At 40.8% G+C, this 23346-nt stretch overlaps 1 protein-coding gene across 1 annotated transcript; it reads right to left on the minus strand.

Moving 5' to 3' along the window:
- Nucleotides 1–451: 451 nt before the first annotated feature.
- UBE2D3 (ubiquitin conjugating enzyme E2 D3) lies at nucleotides 452–22053 on the minus strand. The gene is made up of 7 exons (XM_041484311.1): nucleotides 21396–22053; nucleotides 7169–7232; nucleotides 7052–7083; nucleotides 4523–4600; nucleotides 3577–3682; nucleotides 2143–2236; nucleotides 452–556 (listed from the first exon to the last, which is right to left on the minus strand). The coding sequence occupies exons 1-7, from the start codon at nucleotides 21417–21419 to the stop codon at nucleotides 511–513; spliced, it is 444 nt and encodes a 147-aa protein (XP_041340245.1). The 5' UTR covers nucleotides 21420–22053; the 3' UTR covers nucleotides 452–510.
- Between the last annotated feature and the right edge of the window lie 1293 nt (nucleotides 22054–23346).

Genomic DNA, 23346 nt, shown 5'->3' on the forward strand with positions numbered 1-23346 from the left:
AATTCTCCAGACACATGAGTTATGAGCAAAAATATATAATAAAACCTCAGTTCTCTAACACTGGAAGGTTTGGAACAAGATGGATGTTGCTACAGCAATGTTACTTCTTTGATGGGAGAAAACTGAACATCCATCTCCCCTCCCCCCTTCTGGTGGTATCTTCAGTATCTGTTAGAGCAGTGAGGAATGTTTATTTAGTTTTTGATCTCATAACCAAGTTAGAATGAAGACATTGGCCACATAATACACATGCTCCATTAAAAAAAATTCTGAATCTTGGGCAATTGTTCTTGTGTAACTACTTTACAGATTCTAAAAGCAGTTATTGTCCAAAGCTGGAAGAACTAAAGTCTTCTCAGATGAGCATGTGCATGAATGGAAGGAGGTAAACAAAAAAATAAAAAAGATGAGGTCTGATAGGGGAGCAGCCGGATAAGAAAATCAAAAAAGGAACAGTAATTTAAAGTTTATTCCAGCTATAATGCAGGTTATTCTGACTTTAAGGTAGCATCACATGGCATACTTCTGAGTCCATTCCCGAGATATTCTGTTGTACCTGCAGACAAAACCAGGAACTGAATTAACATCAGCATGAAAATGACAATTTCCCAAACAGTTTATGATTGAATTATTTTATTCCCATCTCTCTGTTCTCTTTACACTGTGAGAAGTCTCTTTCTGCACCAAGACATACTTGAACTCAAAAAACAGAACAATTCCCTCCCTACACCAATTAGGATAGATATTCTCTAGTTTTTAGGAAAAGCCTTGAAGTCAAGACAAGCAAATTTGCTACAAGTCTTGTTACGGAAAAAAAATGACTGAAAGAGAAGAAACAGAGACCATCTGGGATGGAATAAATAAGGCAAGTATTTCATTTGAATATTGTTCTTAGCTTAAGATTACATTATGTATCCCATGCCGTAAGTAAAGATTATTTGGTTAATAATGTCACTGGATACAAAATGTCAAATTTCCAATTTTAAAGAAAAACAACACTAAGCATTTCATTACACTGAATATTCTTTTCACACAAATATACTGTTCAAAATTTTAAGACTATTTAAAGTACACTACTTCCACAGGAACTGAAATGACAATTAGTTAACACTTAACTCCATGCTTGTCAGTAAGAAGTTAATAACAAGCAGATCATAATTCCCATACATTTCCGAGTTTATATGTGGAAGACAGACACAGCTGATTAAAGATAATTGAAATTTGGATTGTCTGAATTCACTCATGTCGATATATGAGGTCTTGCTACAGGGCATCACTTTGAACCAAATTCTGACAAAATCCGGGTGAAATACTTACCAGAACAAACTGACAACATGGCTCAGAACTCAGTAATTACATCATACTAACTTTTTTTTTTGACCATGCAAGAGTAGTATCTGTGAGAAATAATGACTAGCCAATACATTACACACTAACCACAGATCAAGCTGTTAAATTTCCACGTTCAGTAACTGGTGCATCCGTTATCTGTTAGTTAATCCAGTGCCTTAGAGCATGCAGCACCCAAGTGCTGACAAATTTCCATTTTGTTAAATGCACCATAATTTGCAAATAGTCTTACCCTACAGCATAGCGTATTTCTCTGTCCACTCTCTTGCTAACCTATTGTACCTAATTGGATAAATATATTTAGCATTAATATATATAAAACCCCCAAAATCTGCTTCATATAATTCTATCTGTGCAAAATGTTAAAGATACCTAAGGAAAATAAAGTTACTACAACACAGATGGGGAAGAAAGTTCTGCTGCCCATTTTCAAGGGAAGAACCAAAATTTAAGGCCAAGCTGCTGCCTAATGAAGATATGAAAACAACAAAAAGCTGTCTTTTCCTCACTAGGAAGTTCTAACTAGATTTATGCATGGTAAGCAAAAAAAAAAAGGCAATATATATACTGTAAAATACTTCCACACACGTAAGAAAAAGATAAGTCTCTTTCACCCATAAACTTCAAAGATGCTAAGCTCCTTTGTTTTTAAATTATGCGCTACTCACTTCTTTGACACACAAGTTTTCTCCATCTCAGACCTACACAAAAGGCTCAATGAACACAACTGCTGTCTGACAATGAACTCTTACAGTCTGTTAAAACACCAGTCTTGCACAATTCTCTACTTACTTGTCTCTGTCTGTTTTATAGATACGTGCAATCTCTGGCACTAGTGGGTCATCTGGATTTGGATCACATAACAGTGAACAAATGGATAAGAGAACTGTAAAAAAAAAAAAGCAATCTCAATAGCGAAAGAGGAATGGCAATCTCAGAAACAATGGAGCACTGATCTTTACATTAGCACAATGTTGCCACAGGACACAACCTAGAAAGTGTTTTCCAGATAAACAGCCAATATAAATTCATAACTCATTCTTAAGTAAAAAGCCCAGACTAACTTAAAGGTTTCTAAGAACTATTTGCTTCCTATTTCCCAATACTTACAGCTGTCAGTACACACATGAGAACAGCACTGTTGTCCCCAGCACTATGATGTAACATAGCAGCCAACAAAAGCACATTATGTACTCTGATGAACAGCATATCCATGGTTCTTATCACTAAAAGTAGAAAATCCTCAAATTTAAGTTTTTAGTTTTTAAATCAGACTGAATTCTGTATTTGTTGTACATAAGGCAAGAATATCCTGGTCTGCACTGATAAAACTACACATATGTTGTAAAAACTCAGTAACACTGTTGTAGGCAACTATGAGGACTTCATCATCTACTCTCAGAGAAACTTTAGAAGAAAACAGTGAAGCATTAAAATGTAGGGAATCCACATTCAAATAACAAACTGACTGTTTGGACAGACAGGAATTACAAGTTCTATAGACAAAACGGCACTTTGAGGGATCTTTTGAAGCCACAGTGACCAGTGGCTTTGAGGCAAAACAATTAGATCATCATGAAAATATTTGAGAATTATCTATTATTTATGTAGTAAAATGAGGAAAGCCACAAATCTTCTCTTGCAACACAACATCAATTTATCATGGAGTAGGATCAGTGAACTTAGTTCATTAAGTAATGCAATGCAATGCCAGTGCACTGTGGTAGAAAGCAGTATCAATAACAGATTTATTCATCTACCACAGATATGCCAATAGAACTACGCATGTAACTCTAGGCAGGATGAAAAATTATGCAAATTTCAATATTAAAAACTGACTTGAAATTAATCTTTCATTTAATATGCATGTGTATCTACATGGGCAGCTCCAAACAAGCAGTTTCTTAGCCTTAGCTTGAACACCCCAACACAGGCCTAGTTCAATCCAAATACCAGCAAATTCCTCTGGGCCCAAGCTGGTAAACTCTGCTAGGAATACTGAAGCAAGTACATGGCCAAACAAAGCCTTAAACAGCCAAATACGATAAAGTGTTAGGAAAAAAAAATCCACTAAAATGCAGTATCATCAAACTGGCAAAACATAAGCTTGAATGAGGAAGGTAAGTTAAGGGAAAATCAAAGAGATGGGTAAGAACTTAACACAATCAAAGCTAAAAGCACAGTATTCAGCACAAGATGGAAAAATTTCTCCTCCACAAAAGTTACCTTTAGAAATAGTTAAAGCAGGAGACCACTGTGATCTTAGAATATCAAGACAAATGCTGCCATTACTGTTAATATTTGGATGATAGATTCTTGTTGTAAATGCAACCTGCAACAAAAAAACAAAGAAATGAAGAGTGCATTTGGGTCTATGACAATAACTGCACCCAGTTTGCTCAGTCAAGCTATCAGTCAATTCCATTTACTCTAAAAGAAAAGGATTAAGCAGTTAAACTGCATCAAATTCAGGGAAATGCACCCAAGCCACAAGCTCAGAGTCTCCTACTACCAGGCACTACTTCCAACAGAGAGAGTGGGCAAGTATGAGTGTTTTAATCCCAGCTGCCTTTGATGAAGACACCCAACAGCAGTGCCTAAACAACAGTAACACTGCTGTCACAGAGCTAAGGAACTTCCAGCACTGCATGACTCCAAGGGTAGGCCTTCATATTGACTGAAAATTGGAAGACAAAGCTAGTGGCTGATAAAGCTACCAAAAAAGAGCGTATTTTGCAATTACTGCCAAACACTTAACAAATAACCCCTTCAATTGACTTCAGGCACTCAGCAAGTAAATCCCTACCCACAGTGTCACATTCCTACAGACCAATCCAAACAGCTACATTAATACTTGACAGTCCCCTCAGCAAGAACTCTATTATAGTAACACAAAGCTAATGAAGTTTTCCTATCAATTCAGAAAACCAGAAATTAACCCAAGTATTTTAAGACATTTGGAATTTGCACATATGGATTTACTCATAAAGAATATACTAACACACCCAATTCCTGTGGTAATCAGAATGGGACCCACACATCTAATAGATGGTAAGAATGCCTGAAAAGAAATGAGAACTTGACAATACTACAATACAGAGGCTGGCAATTTCTGTCCTGTACTCAGTTCTTTAAAAAGCACTAATTTCACAAATGACACAGCAATACTTACCTTAGGTGGTTTGAATGGGTAGTCTGTGGGAAAGTGAATTGTCAAGAAGAATACACCACCCTGATATGGACTGTCGTTCTGTCAAAGCAAACAAATAATTCTCCTATTATCATCTTTAGGACTAAATATCACTGAAGATCTTGTTTTTAAATAAATGGAAATTGGTTTAAACCAAAATGTTTAACCCACCAATACAAGTGAGACATAATTAAAATTCAATTCTTACTTCCTAAGCTAAGTAATACAGAACATAGACACGTCACTTTCTGTGTGGATCTCTCCAAGCTAATGCATCATAAAACCCAGCAGCTCTGACAATCCACTCAGGACTACAGGGCAGAAGCATTCAAATGCTTCTAAGATAGCTCCAAGAAGTAATGTTAACAGAGTGGGGGTCCCATCAGATTCAAAAAACTCCATTTCTGTGTTTGGAGCTTACTTGTTGTGACCACCCAAGTTTAGAGTGGCCATGGACTCTCATTCTCTCCTAAATTCTGTCCTTAGTTTCAGCCCTGCAGAAAACCTGTGAGTACACAGCTAGATCCCTGTTCCTTGAAAACAACCCCAAAAAGACCCCAACAAAAGTCTCACCCATCCTACCAGCACAACCAAACAGACAAAAGAATAATCACCATTTCAGTGAATTTTTCCTCTCATTCTGTATTAGAAATACACTGTAATCTACTATGAGAGAGTATTTCACATTTCCCTGCTCCAAGGAAAGAATTACTGGGATAATCCATTCAAGTGTCAACTATAAGCTGTAAAGCAACATGTGGAAGTAAAAAAGATGATAGTTAGAAGGAAAAACTGGAGTGACTAAATAGGGATTGTATAAGTTAGTAGTTACAAGAAGAAAGAAGCAAAAAGGTTTTTAACTCAGAATTAGAACTAAATTTCTGAAATAGAGCTAACAACTTCATTGTTTAACCTGAAGAATACTTTGCTGTTAATTCTGGACTCAGGGCTAGGGAAAATGAATTTGAGGAATACACAGTACACTTCTGCATTATTTGTAAATTGAATTCTCCTCTTAACTGCAAAAACATTTCACCAATGTAACAAAATAACTATGTATAACTTAAATACCAGAGAATGAAAATCTGGACCACAAGACAGGGGACATAAACCCTCAACATGTAGATTATAACCTATTCTGTCTCTGATGAAATCTAGTGATCAAGATGTAACTTCTTCTATTTGGTCAATACATATCATATGAGGCCTTAAGGAGCCAAAAAATACCAACCCTTTGGCTGTACATATTCTGGGGATACATTTTATCAATTACAGAAACTCCTCTTTAAAATGTGTTAAACTAAAGCACACTCTCATACACCTGTTCAGGAAAATCACAATATCCTATTGCAGAGGTGAAGACCAGACGACTGGTTCTACAATCCCTGTCTGTTATTAAAGGCAGCACCAGAACTACTAACACCACACTGACACACTTCTGTCAGGATACTGCCCAATCTGGAAACAGGAACGCAGACCTTCTGACACCACGAAAACCACACGGCGAAAAAAGGAGCTGTACATTATTAAACCACAAGGGAAAACTAAAAATAATAATCCCAATTTAAATTCAACCAGTGCTTAATACCTCGTGACCATGCAGACACCAGCCACACAGAATCATCATATCCAGTGTGGTGCACAACACTCCTTGCCATTTAAGTATGAATATAGCTATTGAACAATTCTATCTTTTTGAGGTACCTAGTTACAATCAATGATGAGCAGGTACTTTGGATGAAGAGACATTTTTCAGTCCAGCAAACCTCTAATAGCCACCTCCTCATAACACACGTGTAGCTATATATACAGCCAGGGTAATTCAGCATCACTGATATTTAATGCCTACTTTGTAGCCTCACCAAAGGCTTGTCTTCACAAATTACAGGTTTTGACTTTTAAATACCGGTAACCAGAAGACTCCAGATATGAACTGCTTCCAGGACGCTTTCAACAAAAGCAAACATTTGGCTTCCTTAATGAGGAAAAAGTCCCATTCAGGTTTCAGATGCTTACTGAACATTCAATACTGACTTTTTTTTCCAGTCATAACTGAAACCTCACATTTCAGTGATTATTCCCTCTTCTATTCTTTCAAGTATTCAAGATCTCAGCATTACACCAGACCAAATATGGATTCCCTTCTAAGATCCACACAAAAACATCCCAACTAATTCCTGACAGTAGTACCAGGTCCTACTACAAAGTTCATGCTAGATTAAAACTTTAGAAAAAGTTAAATGCAAACAAAGTTTCTACATATTTAGTAATAATAGCTAACATTGCTCTAGAGATTATTTCAGCTGAAATACACATCCTTGTAAAAAACACCGCAACAACAAAATAACTGATGGGTTTTTTCCCCTCCCTCATTTTCCTTTACTGTAATGAAGACCTCTAGAACTTAAGTCAGATAAGAGAAGCTAACAAAAGTAAACCAAAACCCCAGAGTTTTCTCCTCAGTAAGAGCTACTCATTTAATATTTACATCACAAGAATCGGAATACTTACGGGTCCCATAATTGTGGCTTGCCAATGAAACACTACAAAAGAAAAACTCCGCATTATTATCTAGGCATGATATGCTTCGAGTCAGCAGAACAAAACATAAAACTTGAAGTCACTTACTGTCATCTCCAACGGGACCTGCTGAACACTGTGCTGGAGGATCACGGGCTAAGTCACTAAGTTCCTTTAAGAAAACAAAACCAAACAAAAATAGTAATTTTCACTTCATGCCTAGCAAAACCCTTAAACAGTTTTTCCATATACAAACACAGAAGAATGTGCCATTAACAACTCTAAGAACCACTATATCAGTATCAAAAATGTTTATAACAAAGGAGCACCAAAGCCACCTATGACTACAATGACTATGCTTTTCCCAATTCATGTATGTCATTACTGTGAAAACACTCCAGCTGAAGGAAGGACACAGCCTTAAACTGGCAAAGTTTAATTACTTTTTGATTGAGATTTACAAGGACTCAGTCTAGAGAAGCCTGAAGTGGAAGGAGAGAAACCTGTTGATGAGTCTTCATGAAACAGGAAGCACTCTGTATGTAACATGTGACATTAGAACTAAGAATGGCAAGAAAAAAACCCACAAATTTGGTTTCACTTTATCCACTACCTGAATCAGGGATCTACCTCATAAAGATCAAAACAGACAGGAAAATTCAAGAGGCTCACAAGTGCTGTAATCAGGCAAAATATCTGTATTTTTTTATTTTAAACTTTGCATTTAAGACAATTATGCCTTTAAAATTAAAAATTACTGAACTGCAGAAACACTTCTCTCCCTCCCCCACTACAGAGGAATGGAAACAGACATTTCAGATGGAAGATTCCTTGTGCAGTAACAATATTGCTGTGAGAAAACAAAGAAGCTCTCCATTAAATTGTTTTAATGCTCCACAAGTCATTTGTTTGGACAGTGTCTTAGAATTAAATTTACACTTCCAGTTAAAGCATGTAACAACCACCTTCTTTCTCCCCTGCTCTCCCTTGACTCTAAAAAGGGCTTCAAGAGCTTCGATAGATAAATCTGCACTTGTCAAGTTACCCAGAAGTCTTGAGAAAAGGCAAAATATTCAGCCCCTCTTTCATACATTAACAGTTTCACACAAGTTGTTTTTTGTTTTTTTTTTTTCCTGGAAGTCTGTACAAGCCATTCAACCAAGAACTCTGTCAGACATTTAAGGAAGCCAGGCATACACCTATGCATATTTGGACCAGACAGCTAACTCTTGCCTGGGAAGATCCTAATGGACACCCTTTAAGTTTCACAAATTCTGCATTCCATAAAAATTTACTCAGTATAAGCCAACACAAAATAAGGAAAAAAACCCCAACTTATGTTTCTTGTAAGGTGTTGCCTGTAACATAAAACACCTTGTTCTTTGGTAAGATGATAGCTCCTGCAAACACAGAAAGAATAACACCACTTCAACATGTGCAAGTCCAGACACTAAAAAAACCCCCAATCACAACCAACCATCCCCCACCAAACAACAAAATCACATCACCCAAAGCGCAAAACAATCCCCTTCCCTCCAAACACCAAGAAAATTTAATCCCCAAGTTTCCCCTCCCTACACGTATTAATTCTGATGAATTTTCCAGTTAATATTCCTATTTTGCACTGGCATCAGACTGTTGTACAAAATGAAACCGTATCAGTTTTGATAAGCAATGGCACAATGAAGTTAATAATAGCACAGCTCATTTCACTGCTGCTGTTCGTAGAAGTGTGGGAAACAGCTCTTTCCAGATCATCACAGTACATGCATTTAGAATGCATTTTGCTACACTCTCCAAATATTACTGGGGGCCTTGATGACAGATTTCTTTCTGCCATTTAGTATCACTTCTTAGGTGCATATGTTGTTCATTATCCTCCAGAAAAATTTGGTAACTTAGATTTATGTTATCCATGTAAAGGCAAACCATAAATGTAGAAGAAGCTTCTGACAGAAAGGGGTTTTTTAAATTTTCAGGGCATTTTTTCTTCTGTTTAACAAATATAGGAGGTTTTGTTAATCAGGCTTATTTGTCATCAAAATGTATTTTCCAGTTCTAAGAATGATCAATCATTTCCAAAATCTGAGAGGAAAAAAGATATCATGTCCCTTGAAGTAAGCTGTAGCAACAGAATAAGCAGAAAGACACAAATGCTATTATTTTAATGCAGTTGTACAGTCATTACTGGATTTAACAGTAGAAGTACATTTACATCCTCGAGGGTTTTTTTAAACTCTCACAGGGACTAAGAACTATGAAGACTCTTCATGCCATTTATGAAAATTATGAAATTGAGTAGCATGAAGACAAGGATGAGAAAAGATTAGCATAAAGTGGACTGTCAGAGATATGTGCATTAGACTAGAGAGGTCTTCAAAAGGTACTACTATCCTCAGAGAAACAATAATTCAGTACTCAAGATAAAAATAGGTACTTTACCACAGCAGGAAAATTAGTAATTCAACATCAATAATTCAACCAGGAAAAGTAATTGCAGATGTAAGACATAAATTAAATTTAGTAAGTTCCAGTGACACATTTGTGCAAAAAACCCTTTGGTAATACTAAAAAAAATTCAAAAGCTGAAACAAATGAGTTTCAATATTCCAGGCTCCAATCATTTCAAAATTTATGTCTATACTCCTTTTAACTACTTGAACTGTTCAAGATAACAAGGTAGCAGTGACCTTCATTAACGAAAGGACTAAAGTTTTGTCTAGTCTAAAACACCTCAGTAAAAAAAAAACCACCCTAACTGTGCTAATCAAAGCAGCTCAATATACAGATAATTCTGGGAACAAATGATATACCAGTTGGCATTTCACCCACAGAGCAAGTAATTCACCCACTGAATCTGTAAAGAAAAAGCTGAGGTGGCACACACTCTCGTTTTTGCTTCTCAGGGTACTGTGGTCAGAGAAGTCTGTAGTAAAGCTGTTTGCTTCAGCTGAGCGCGAAGGGCTGCGGAAGAACTTGGGCAAACATGAAGCAAACCCTGGATCACGGTAACACCGGACCTACTCCATCTCTCTGTTGAGTGACACTTCTCATCTACATAAAAAGGGGAGGCTTTTTACAACAAGGGAGTGGAAAGTTCCGAGTAACTTTAAAAAGCACCTCCTTCTGAATCTACAACTCTACTGAACACAACAGGCAAACTGGAATAACTGGAAATTGAACAAGCAGAGGCACGTGGGCTGTGAGATCTGGAGTGCAGATGAAGCATTTTGTGCAAGGAAAGGAAGGGGCTTTTTTTTTTTTTTTTAAAGTTTCCCACTCAGCAATATAAATACAAACCTACTTTCTTTCTCAGCTTAGCAAGAGTAACGATTCTACAACAAATAAATACTGAATCTAATATTTTTACATATAAGAGCTTTCTGCTTCTCCTATTCCTTCTACCGTACCTACTTTTCCAACTTTGCTTCTTTTTGTTAACATGGTTTCAGTAGTGCTTTCCCTTTCTCAAGGGGTATTAAGCTACACCCCAAATTTCCTTTAAAATCCTCAAAATAGAACCCACATTTTCCTGGAATCAGTTGTTACAGTTTTTCACTTCAGAGGTGGCTTTAAAGAAAAACCAAAACAAAACTCCCAAGCAGCAAATGCGAAAGACTACACAGAAACAATAACCCAAATTTGGTGAGGAGTGTCACGCCATGCACCTATCGGAAAGGATTAGTCTTGAATTACAACCGTGACCAGCAGTCTCTGTCACTGCCAGAGGTTTCCGGCGCAGCTCCAGCATGTCACCGTTTCTGTGTCCCAGTTTCCAAATATAAAGTGTGATAGTTCCTACCTCTCCACAGGGATGATTAGTCACTCAGCATTTTACAGACTAGAACACTGTTAAAAGAGTAAATACCAATGCCACTGGCTAGAGGACAACAGCAATGTAACACAGACAAGGAGCAATACATGCACAATTCTGCAACAGTTTTGGAAACCAGGGATCAACAGAAATAAAACAACAGTACCCACCACTGCAACAGACAGATCTGCTCTAACACAAATTCAGCATGTTGCTCTCTGCCAGTTTCACAATAGGTTGCTAGCAAGATTCAGTTTTACTGGTGAAACAGCCTCATTTTTTATCTCCTCCCTTCTCTTTCACTATACATTTATCAGAAAGCTAACAAAAAACCACAAAGCAGTATTTTAAAGAAAAAAATGCTAATAAAAAAGCTAACTAACCCGCTTGTTTTGCAGCAATATGATCACAACTAAGATAGAAAATGTGGCTTATGTTTCAAGTGAGGACTCAAAACTTTGACATGTGAGAACAAATGCAGGACTATGATCCTATAATAAAACCAGAAGTATCTTTCTTTTCTTGACAGAAAAGCTGCTAAAAAAATTTCCCTCTAACAACTCCCCTCTACCAGCTATTTAAAAGATTACAGAAGCCACATAAAGAATGAAGAAACTTTAAAGGCTGAAAAGGGTATCTCAACTAAATATGCATGAACAAGGAAACAGAAGTTTTCAGGTCCCAGAAAATTCTGTTAAGAGATGATAGCCTGGTGCCTACCAAGCTGCCTTCTTGCAAGGTACCAAATAATGCAGGCATCTGCACCAGTTTCTTCCCATTTGTCAGACCATACTCCCTGTGGCACTACTGCATTTTTTCAGTTTAAGTGGGAAATAGCCAGGCCTTCCTTTTAATGATAGTAACAGCTGACTTAAACACAGTGACAGAAGATCACTCCAACCAGAATGACAGAAGATTGTCCTACACAGGCCTTAATTCACAGTTGCATTTAATATTGGTTCATAACATGGGTATTTGTTAAAATTACATACTGCAGCTTTCTGGTTTGTACTTAAGAAAGCATAGAGGGGTTGATTTAGAGGGGCTTGCCTTAAATTTCCAGAAAATAACTTGAAGAACATGAAAGGTGATATGCAGTTAAATCAGAAGTTAAGAAAAAAATAAATCAACAAACCACAATACAAAAAGCCCAACAACCCACAATGCACACACACACACACAAAACCCCACCCCCCAACCCAAAGAAACCCAATCCAACCAAAAAAGGACAAAGAGAAAAACGAACACTTAGGCCAATCAAAAAAAAACAACATTCATTAAGTTGACTGCTTGTCTAATGATGTGTCAAACAGGATATTTCAAACTCTAGGCAACCAAAAATTCATCACTGCATTAGTCTTACTCATTAGCTCACAGCTGAAAACAGCTTTAAAAAAGAAGGAAGGATTGGAAGCAGCTATAAAGGGAGGGGAAGAACATTTAAGCCTGTTTGAAGATTAAGAAGTGTCAAGCAGCAAAGAACTACTGCCTCATCCCACACACCTGCATTTGAAACATTCGGCTCAGCATGGAAATTAATTACACCTGGAAGCAGAAAATAACAGTTTATAAGGACACTGAATGTGGATTTCTAAGCTGAGTAAGGAAGCAATGGCATAATAGACATCACAAAACAAATGTAACCAGCAGAAAATTATCTGTTTCAAACAAGCTGGCCTTTTGGCGAAAAATAAATAGATAAAAGCAACATGTAATGGCAGTGCAAGATACAGAAAGATGTAGCTTCCTCTTGATTAAAAAAGGGCAACTATGCAGAGAAAACACATGAAAAGCAGTCAGAAAAAAAATAGCAAGGACAATGAGCACAGAAAAGTTTTTAAGAAACCCAAAACACAATCAGCAATGTAACAATTGTAATTCTCCCTATTTTGGTTATTCTGCTTCTATTTTTCATGGTTCTCCCTTCAGTCCTTAGTACTGGATTTTTCAGCCTATATCTCACATACTGTTTGTACAGTGTCCAGCAGTAATACCATCGTGCTATAATAAAAGACAAACATTGAAATATTCATGTTTTAAGCCTCACATTTAAGGAAGGAAATGCCAGACTGCTGTGCCACTGTAATTAAATCACTCAGTGTACTTGGACTGTGATATAAACTACTCAGGTGACTACCTACTATCTCTTCAAAGAACCTACCTTTCAGTACACAAGCCCTTTGTGAATGAGAGTATTGTCTACAGCTGTTCTCATCTGTTCTGGAATCTGGAAGGAGTACAATGCAGGTAATGGTTTTTGGGAAATTTCAGAGTTACTGCAACTAAAATGGCTGTCTATTTATTCCAGTGTTTTGCAGAGTAGTTGAACAGATCCAAGTGGAAAAGGAATGCAGTTACAGACTTTGCTTTCCTGGTCACTCCCTAAAGGCTTTCAGAACAAACTTTAAAAAAAGGTGGCAACTACACACCTGTAGCTGTGCTTTGAACCCAAAAGTACAGTTTGTTTCCCCTAAAGTAACCAAAACCACAGAGGCTGTCTTACTCAAGATGAAGAAAATCTGACTGCTTAACACACAAATTCTGAGATATTACAACAATTACCATACCCTGAAAACAGCAGAGCTTATTAAAACACGCCTATGCTCAGTGGAGAATGAAGACTTTACACATTGGCTAAAGTACCTAGAAGAGGCAAGTGTGAAGTGAAGGACTCGTTAACTACTAAGTCATTCAGTCACAGTCGGGTATTTTAATTCTGCCATTTCCAAGCTTCTGAATATCAGACAGACACTGAAACTTAGCATGGCTTTCCCCTTGGGAGTTTTTTCCTGCAAGAACCACAGTAACCTTTGGTTCTGTAACCCAAGACTACAATGCAGCCCTCAAAGAAGAGGGTAACTGGTATAAACAAAGGCCACACAAGAAACACCAAGATGCTCGTGTGATCACCTTGCTAAATGAAATAGAATGACTGGGAAACAAAGGGACAGGTGAAATTCAGTACAGACAAATGTAAACTGATGCAGGTGGAAAGAAGTTTATACTCAAAAGTAAGGCACTCTGTCCTGATGGCTACCTGTCAGAAATGCAATTTGGGCATTGTGCTAGACATTTTCACACAAATGCTGGCTTAATATTCCTTAGATGCTGGAGTCTGGCTGCATTATGCAAGAGCCTCCCAACATGGTGCCCTTCAGCTTGTTGAGGGTACAGTAACTTATGTCTGGTTTGACACATAACCAGAAGTGGCACCTGTACACCCAGTGCTCCATGTGACAGAAGAGTCCCAGAGTTTGCCAAAACTACACAACAACTTTGGAGACTGGCAGTGTGCAGGACAAGGTTTTGTAGAAATGACAAGTGGCCTCAATGGGGCACAACATCAGTCAGTCTACACTTTCTGAAAAGTTAGAACAATTATCCATGTTCTAAAAAAAAATGAGGACGGTGTAACAAAGTTATCAAATTAGTATTCTAACAAGTAATACCATGTCTTTAATCAGCATGGTGAATTCACTGTTTAGTAGTAGCTTGGTATATTATTCTGAAATTTATTAATTAACCTAACCAACTCTGAAAATCAGCTCTCCTTTTAAAAACTGTCTTGACTTTCACCAGTCCATACTTTGTATGAATACAAAGATATGTGTGAAAGTTATTACAATATACCATAGGGGTGTAGTCTATGGACACAACTATATTGGACTGACCATACTGCCTTAGCTACACTGTACAATTACTCTATCATATTGTGCTATTTCTGAAACTACCCTTCATCATCATTCTAAGGGCCTGTCTATAGGACTAGGTACAGTTACACACAAAATCAACTCACACCAAGACAGCTAAACCAACCACTACCAAAACAAAACACAAAACTATCTGGAGTACAACTGCTCTTACAGTTGAGTTCCACCTCAGCTATCTAGAGAATAGCGATGTACAGAAGATTCTTAAAAAATAAATGAGGGAAGTTTTTTTTTAAAAAAAGTTTCAAAGCATCTTTATGAGCAGACTGAATCCTGAAGTAGGGGAGTAAAAGGGCATCTTGCTCATGTGGCAAACAGTAATTCAGGAGATCCTCTTATATTATTCAAGGCAAGAAAAAATTACAATTAAGGCTAAAAGGAAAAACAAACTTTGCATTTATCTAAGAGATTTTTTGGCATTACTACTCAAATAGGCCAACAAAGGTTGATAAGTACTGCCCTTCATCAGGGCATACTTCATACTGCACTTATTTATATTTATTAGACACTTAGAAGAGCTCACAGAGGTGATGAACACCTGGCCAACCTAACTCCAGGTTACAGAGAAAGCTCACTATAAAGTTAACTGAACATTTAATACAATCTTCTTGCCTTCCGCATCACAAAAACCCAAAGCACTTCAGCATCTGCACTTAGTTCAGCTGGCAACTCTGGTGTCCAGATGCTTGTGGAAAGGTTTAAATGTTGGTCACCTTTATCTACTGGGCTGTAACATTTGCAGAGCAGTCCACAATCCTCTCATCTTGCTTTCTTAAGACCATAAAAAAAACTATCACAATTACAATGGAAAAAACTGCAGGAGATCTTGAAGATGTCTAGTGTATCACATATCTCAAAGGGATGATGTTCAGAACAAAGGCTTCCTTTACACAAAAAAATATAACACTGAAGTTTACTGTTGGTTAAAATTTCCCTATATCTTTAGCTTTCAGTCCTGAATCCTGAGATGCTCTATTTTCCAGTATTAAACCTTGTCTACATCCAAGTGTTTTACAGAGTTGCTAAAGGCATAAACACCAATTTAAACTTGTGAATGTAATTTTAACTATTTTTTTGCAAAGCTTCCCCAGCACAACTACCAAATTTAATCAGATCTGTGCCCTACAGAAGACCAGTGAAGAGAAACTGGTTTCATTGGGTTTTTTTTAAATCTCCTGCATTTTTCATTTAGAGTTGAAGACATTAAATTTATATTCCAAAGTTTACAGAACTTTGTCAACCACGTGCAACTCTACACAATTTAAGACTTTAAGACCAACTTGGCAAAAAGCAACCACATTTAAAAACGCACTACTGACTGCAGTTATATACATACACAGAGACACATTCACAGTGCTGCTTTAATTTTTTTTTTTTTTTGCATATTCTACTGTCAGGTTACTACATTGAATCAATCACAGGAAAGAATGCTTGTAACTCAGCCCTTCCAGCTGAGCATCTCAGCCCTTCCAGTTGAGCATCTCAGCCCTTCCAGCTACAGCATCTCAGCCTAAAACCATCAACAGAAGTCAGCTTATTCTGAGAGATCAGACCTAAGGCCGAAGGGCACACCACAAGGTCCCATCTGCCAGCACTGATGCACAGGGGAGGGTCCTACACAAGAGCACAGGGCAGACAGTCAAACTGGCAAAACCTTCATATTTGCAACAGAAAGACTTATCAGGGATGATGTATCAATGCCCTGATCCGAATGACACAAAAGCACAACCCTTTCCCACTCCCCCTTACCAGCTGTCACTTGACATCTCAAGAGAAGGTTAAGAACCTCCATCCTCTCTCTCCTCCAACAGTTCAACCCAGTGGATGCACAGAACACATCCACAGGTAGGGAGGGCATAACACCAGGCTAGAACAGGGCTCCACAAGTAATAGATAGCTGCCTTTGGCAAGAGGCAATTCACTGCTCAGTACCCAACAGCTGCTGCTTACAGCTGTTTCCATCCTTCTCCACTCCCTTACCCATTACTTGTGAGCTCAGAGAAAAGCCTCAGAACTGGTTACAGACCGGGCAGGAAGTCAAAGGGAGCTTGTTCTGTAGAGTTCCACATCAGGCCTTCTGTAGAAGAAACCCACACTAGGAATAACAGCAAAAGCATACTTATTTTCAAAACCAGACCTCTAAAAGCTGAAATGATCATAAAGATCGTAAGAGCTGGCTACCCTTTGTACTCTGTATACATTATCTCACCTAAATCCTTGTATACTGGAGGACTCTTTTTAGTACCCATCTAATGGAATATTGATCTCTGAAGTTCTGTAAATCACTTAAGTGAGATAACAATCCCCATTCTCTCCCCACTCCAATGCACGCAGTTAAAGTTCTATGCTGACTGGAAACTTGTTTCACAAGCACTGTGTTCAATTAACAAGAGAAATCTTTAAGTTATCGCAGTCCAAACTTTCTAGCTAAGGAAGCCTTGGTTTTCCTCTCTCATAAAAAAATGACCAGTTCTTACAACACATCCACTACTTTATTAAAAAATTCTGGCCTTCAATACAGCGTACCAAACATACCCAATTAAGAAACATTATTTTCATTTTAATGATATTCATTTCATTAGCAGAACTATCACTTCTTTTTGGATAAGCTAAATCTTAAACAGAATTTAAGTGATGACAGCTTTCATCTAATGCTAAATATTTTATTCTGACCTTAGAAAACATTTGAGTTCTTCAATACTAGGGCCTCCCAAACTCCATTACTGCACTATCATGATTTTTTTAAAAACCAACCACTGCCTTCTGGCTCAATGTGACCTTCTTACCACTGAGTGTGATAGTTGTGCTGAATTATCCTCTCAAGGCAGGGCCTTAGTCTAGCCCTGGATAGTCACAACAGTTAAGTGAAATTACAGTAAAAAAGGTAATTCAATACATAGAGAGAGCATTTAGAAAGGTTTAAAGCATTTCAACTAAGCTTACATCAACTGAATTTCATTAGCTAGCTAATCTTAACTTTCTGAGCCCCTAAACACACAAATCCAGACTTATTTCTACACATTCATTCAAAGCATGAGATCAATCATGTAACTTCGAGAAAGCCCAGTAAACAAAATCCAAGACTGCCCGCAAAAGTGTTGTGGGTTTCATCCAGAGAAGAAAGCTTAATTCCAATCAGCTTCATCATATATTGTTTTTTTTTAATTCAAACCAAGTTCAAAAGAAAAAAGTAGCAGCAGAAAAATAAAGTAATAAGCAGGCTTTCCAATTCTTCGACTTTGGTTAAACTAATGCAGATTTCCATGCAGTCCTCACTGAGGCACATTACACCTCATCTCTGAAAAATACTGTATTTCCAGGGTTAGCAGCATTTCTTACTATGAGCATCTGGAGAAGGGGGGTTAAAGCTGCAATTAATTATACATCTAGGAACAGTGCTGGAGGCTGTAGCCTGAGGAAAATAGTTAATTCGGTCTCCACTCCACCAGTGTCAATGGAAGCCTTCTATCTGTACTTAAACAGCAATAAATGGTTTTGCCACCTTCAGCCTTTAGCTTCCAGGATGCCAACTCCACTTAAGATTTTCTAATAAATTATTCCAATATAATGATGCTGGCTTGTGCTGTGCTTAATCAAATGGCCATAAAACACAGCAGGCACAAGCTTTCTTAAGGATTATACAGATGAGACATTTCATGCATACATCTCCTGTATTAATTCTATTTTTAGCCTATCAAGATCACTTAGGCCACTTACATTACCTCACTTTAATGGATGCATACAGCAGTGATAAAATGGATGTGTACCAATGATGCAACATTTCCAAGTTTTCCAAATTTTATGCAATCCTGATTCCCTGCTCCTACATAAATGCTTCCCTGCTACTGGATCATCATCATCATTTGAAGCGGAAGCTCCAGCATGCTGCAGCAATTACAGGATGTGTTTTTAGCAGGCACCATAGACACTTCAGACCAAGACAATGTGCTACAGCATGCACCAAGCATTTAGGTACATGCTCATAAATCAATGTGAATTTCTTGATAAATCTGGGGGGAAAAAAAGGGAAAAATTTCATCCTCAGGAAAGAAAGCACATAATTTTACGGGAAAAGAACCTGCTTTTTATCATAAAACAACGGCAAAGCAGGCCACATCAAGGCCAGAGTTTTGCCAACTGAACAAAGCTGCCCCCAGAGCAGATGGTACCGATGCCATGACAAACTCCAGCATAACAATAATCTTTCTGGGATTGGCTGTGTACCTGACAACTACTTCACTTTGGGGAGTGCTTTATACTGGTGGTGTTCCAGAAGCAGACAACCCAACACATAAATACTCATTTACTTTCGTTTTCAAATCAGAAGTAGAATTTGCCAGTTATGTCTTATTGTGGTTGCATTCTGAATGTGTAACAGACTTCAAATTAAAGATACACACACACACTAACAGAGTCTCAAAGTCTAGTTTACTCAACATAATGAAGAATGTTATTTTGCTTGATACGTCAACTCCACAAAGAGGGAGTCAACCAAACAGACTGAAAATATCTTCACTGGTACATTCAGGATGTCATCTGCTGCAGGAGACAATGAATTCTAGTCCTGACAAGTAATAACACAAACCAAATCGGCTATGGTGATTACAATGTTCTGAGGTCCTGGTTTCTCTTTAGCCTGTTCTCATCTACTGCCAAAGACACACTACAAGGAAGCAGAGAGTTCCAAGGTCTGATCTGTGATCTTACAACAGGAAGACAGGGAATTCCAGCTTATCAGTGACAATGCCTTCTCTCTGGGCTTTACTGGTTGACAGGATTAAAATTACATTCACAACCATTTCATTACAGAACTGGCCCTGCCGTTTTTTTGTCAGCATCAGTCCTTGTAAACATTTGTACTGGAAACCAGTAAAGAACGCAACGTGCAAAGAACGGTTTCATTTCGTAAAGAAAGTTCACCTTCCAGGCTTGCAAATAGAAAAATCAAAACTACAAACCCCATGTAAATTTAGAAGTGTATCTTGTAGTGTGGTGTGATTAAATTGGTAAAAAAAAACCAAACAAACACACATAAAAAAAAAAAAAAAGGCAAAAAGAAAAAACCCTAACCCAACTATCTTCCCAATCCTAAACTCTTGCACCGGATAAAGGAAGAACCTTGCTACTTACACAGCGGAAAAGAGCTAAGGACCAGTACAACACAAGACTGTACACAACAGGCCAAGACGCTGAAGTCAGAGATGACTTACTGGTTCAAGAGTCACGCTGAATCGTTTCCAGGTTCTGACCACGAGATTACTACATAAGTGGGGGTTTGTCTTGGTTTACATTTGACAATAAATTCTTACCTGCAGCGCCTGAACGTGTTTCATAAGCATGAGCTGATGACAAAGCATACCAGGGAGTATCCTAGCTGTGTTTCAACTCAAGTGATATCATCCACTAATACTGGGAACAAGTTTTGATGGCAGATTCAAAAGGAATTGTTTTGAAATTCTTGCCAGAGCACAACCATAATTCAGGCAACCCATTCAGCTAGCTACCCAGAATGGATTTAAAATTTTCGAGAATAACAGTACTATCCATTCACTAAGAACATTAGAAAAAACGCTTTTTTTGTCTAAAATATGACCACAGGCACCGCGTGAAATTAAAGCGAGACTAACGGGCGGCATGAAGTTTACACACTGTCTACAAAAGGTGTTTTGTGCACTGAAATTCATCGATTTCAGGACACACTGACGTTCTGCCATCTTGGCAGGCTATGAGATGACCAAGAAACTCCTCAGAGCTCTTGAAACACGTAAATGCTCCACGTAGCTCGCCTGAGAAGGAGCACAGACCAACAGCGACTTCCCGGTTACGCCGCTGCGCTCCCCATCGCGTTTTGCCATTACATCCCAGCAATTCTCAAACCTGCCGAGCAAACCCAAACCTACTCAGGGGCAACTTCACGCCGGGCTCCTTCTTACCCTGGGAGCGGTTTAATAAAAAACAACCACCGCCACCAGAAAAAAAAAAAAATTAAAAAAAAAAAAAAAAAAAAAAAAAAAAAAAAAAAAATAAAAAAAAAAAAAAATTAAAAAAAAAAAAAAGAAAAAGAAAACAAAACCAACAAACTTTCATCACCTCGGCATTTTTTCCGAGTTAGCCGCCGCGAAGTTGCTCCACCCGGCTCCGATTGTGCAACGGGGGGGAGGCGGCGGCGCGCAGCGCGCTCCCGCCGGGGCGCGGGGGGAAGCTATTCCCGGACGGGCGATGGATTCCCGGGTGCCCGGAGGGCCCCGGGGCGGCGGAGTGGGGCGACTGCGGAGCGAGGGCAGCGCCGCGGTGGCTGCTCCGTGTGTCCGTGCCGCGTTATTGCGGAACGCGAGGGATCCCGGAAAGCGCCCGGGCCAGGCGGACCCGCCGCCATCTTACAATGCGGGAGAGAAGTTGCACAGCAGAGGGGAGAACCCGGCCGAGGGGCCCGGCTGCTGCCCCGGGCAGCGCCTCCATCGCGCCGAAACCCCTCGGCACACAACGAGCCGGCGCCATCCGGGCCGGCTTCGGCGGAAGGGCAGCGCCAGCGACCCCGGGCTGTGCTGACATCCGAGCGGCCCCGGGAGCTGCCTCTCTCCAACCCCCCCCCGGCCCCCGCCCTCAGGAAGAGGCCGGGGCCGAGCTCCGAGCTGGAGTGAGCGGCCTCACAGCCCCAGCCGGGCCGCTGCCCCGCCGGAAGGAGCCGCCGAGGAAGGCGATAGGGGAAGGGGAAGAAAAAACATCCAAAAAATAACAATAAAAAGAAGGACGAAGAGGTGAAGGGGGAGGGGGGTACGGCGGAGGAGGAGGAGCCGCCGTGCTCACTCACCTTGTTGATGCGTTTCAGCGCCATTGTGTGTGTGCGAGTGCCGGGCCCGTCTACGCGCCGCGGTGACTCCGCGCTCCGCTCGGGGGGCCGGGAGGGAGGAGGAGGAGGAGAAGGAGGAGGAGGAGGAGAACGAGGAGGAAGGCGGAGAGGGGGGAGGGGGCAGCTGCTCTTCTCCTTCCTCCGGAAACAGCCGGGGGGGCGCCCGACCGGCCGGCCGCCCGAAGTCCTGCCTGCCTGCGGGCAGCGCGGCCGTGAGGCTGCCGGGGGAGCGCTCCGCCCGCCGCCGCCCGTCACGGCCGGGAGAGGGTGCGAAGGGCCGGGAGAGCCGAGAGGCGTCGCCCGCCCAGGGAAGAGCGACAGAGGAAGGGCGAGAGAGCCCCGCGCTGCCGCCGCTGGCCAGGCCCGGACGCCGCGGGAGGGAGGGAGGCGGGGCCGGGCCCGGCACGCCGCCGCCAACGGCTCCCGGGGGCGGGGCCGAGGGGCGGGGCCAAGGGCGAACGGGCGGGGCAGGGGAAGGAAGGTTCTGGGGCTGCCCGCGGGCGCCGCCCGGGACTGCCGTGCGGCTCTGCCTGACCGCGACTGCTGGAGGTTGCGGCGGCTCCGGAGCTCGGCGGCCCCCGGGGTTCGGCGGCGGGCGCGCACCGCTGACGGCGGGTCCCGCCCCGCCCACCTGCCCGCGAAATGGCGGCAGCGGCCGGATCTAGGCCCGCCCGCTGACGCGGCGGCGCGGTGTTCCTCCGCGCGTCAGCTGTCTGTCAGCGCCGCGGAGGGGTCAGCGGCCGCCCCGCGCCCTGGGGCTGCAGCGGGGCTCGGCCGGCCCGGCGCCTGGGAAGGAGCGGCGCTCCCACGGGCACGGCCGTCCCGGGAGCGCCTGGGCACGGAGCAAGGCGGGAGCCCCGCAGCGATGGGCTTTGCTGCGTTCGCCGCCGTGCGGATGACGAAGCTAAAGCGCTGCTCTCGCCCAGGAAGAGCGCGGGCCTGGTCTGAGGGTAGCGGGCCTGGACGCTTCCTTTAGTGGCGTATGGGCACACGCGAGGATACCAAACCGAGTGTCTCAGTATAGGGGAAAAAACATCACCAGAGGGAAGATACGGTGACGTGGACTGTCAGTCCAAGGGCCAGACTCATCAAAGAGAATCATATAATCATCAAAATTGGAAGTGACCTTTAAAATCATAAAGTCCAACTATCACCTGGCATTGCCCCTAAACCGTATCACCCAGCGCCAGTTACAGACACCTCTTCGGCATCTCCAGGAATGGTGACTCTACCACATTCCCGGGCAACCTACTGCAATGCTTGACCAACTAAACATTGAAAAAAATTATTCTAATATCTAATTTGAAGCTACCCTGTCTCACCTTAACGCCATTTCCTCCAGTCGCCTCACAGCAGGCAGTCTAGAAGAGACTGATCCCCACCTCACAACAAAATTTAGGTACTTCTAGAGAATGAGGAATAATTTTATTTACAGTGATAGCATCTGTGGCATTTCCAGCTCCTTGGAGGGTTTTTGTTTTGTGCATTATGGGCCAACAGATCACTCTCAGCCAGGTGTTTTTTCTTTTTCTCACAGTAATAAATTGTGCAGGTTTATACATAGTTCTCTACACGGGGAAGGACTCATTTCTGTGAAACAAGAAGAGATTGCCTGACTTACAGCCCTTCTGTAATGATGGGACGTATAAGAGTGACAAACATGGCATTTGCTGTCCGGGGGGGATGTTCACATAACTGCACTGGACTCAGTTTGTATTCATTACAGTGCTGTAGTGTTAGTTGTCTTGCTGTCTAGGATACTAATTATTCTTGGTCTGGAGAAGGCAGAATATTCAGAAAAGCTTACTGTGTAACAACATTTTCAGTATGAAGCTTGACAATAGGCAGCAGTGAACTAGGAGAGCAGTGGGGGTTTTTTATTACTTTTAAAAATAGCGCAGTAGCAGGACTG

This window comes from Pyrgilauda ruficollis, unplaced genomic scaffold (genome assembly GCF_017590135.1).
Source record: "Pyrgilauda ruficollis isolate IOZ18807 unplaced genomic scaffold, ASM1759013v1 scaffold65, whole genome shotgun sequence".
NCBI lineage: Eukaryota > Metazoa > Chordata > Aves > Passeriformes > Passeridae > Pyrgilauda > Pyrgilauda ruficollis.

Coding starts and splice junctions, on each gene's coding strand:
- UBE2D3 (XM_041484311.1), bottom strand. CDS start 21,419: ATGGCGCTGAAACGCATCAACAAG. Junction 7,233..21,395: donor CGCTGAAACGCATCAACAAG/GTGAGTGAGCAC, acceptor GTTTTCTTAAAG/GAACTTAGTGACTTAGCCCG. Junction 7,084..7,168: donor AGGTCCCGTTGGAGATGACA/GTAAGTGACTTC, acceptor TTTCTTTTGTAG/TGTTTCATTGGCAAGCCACA.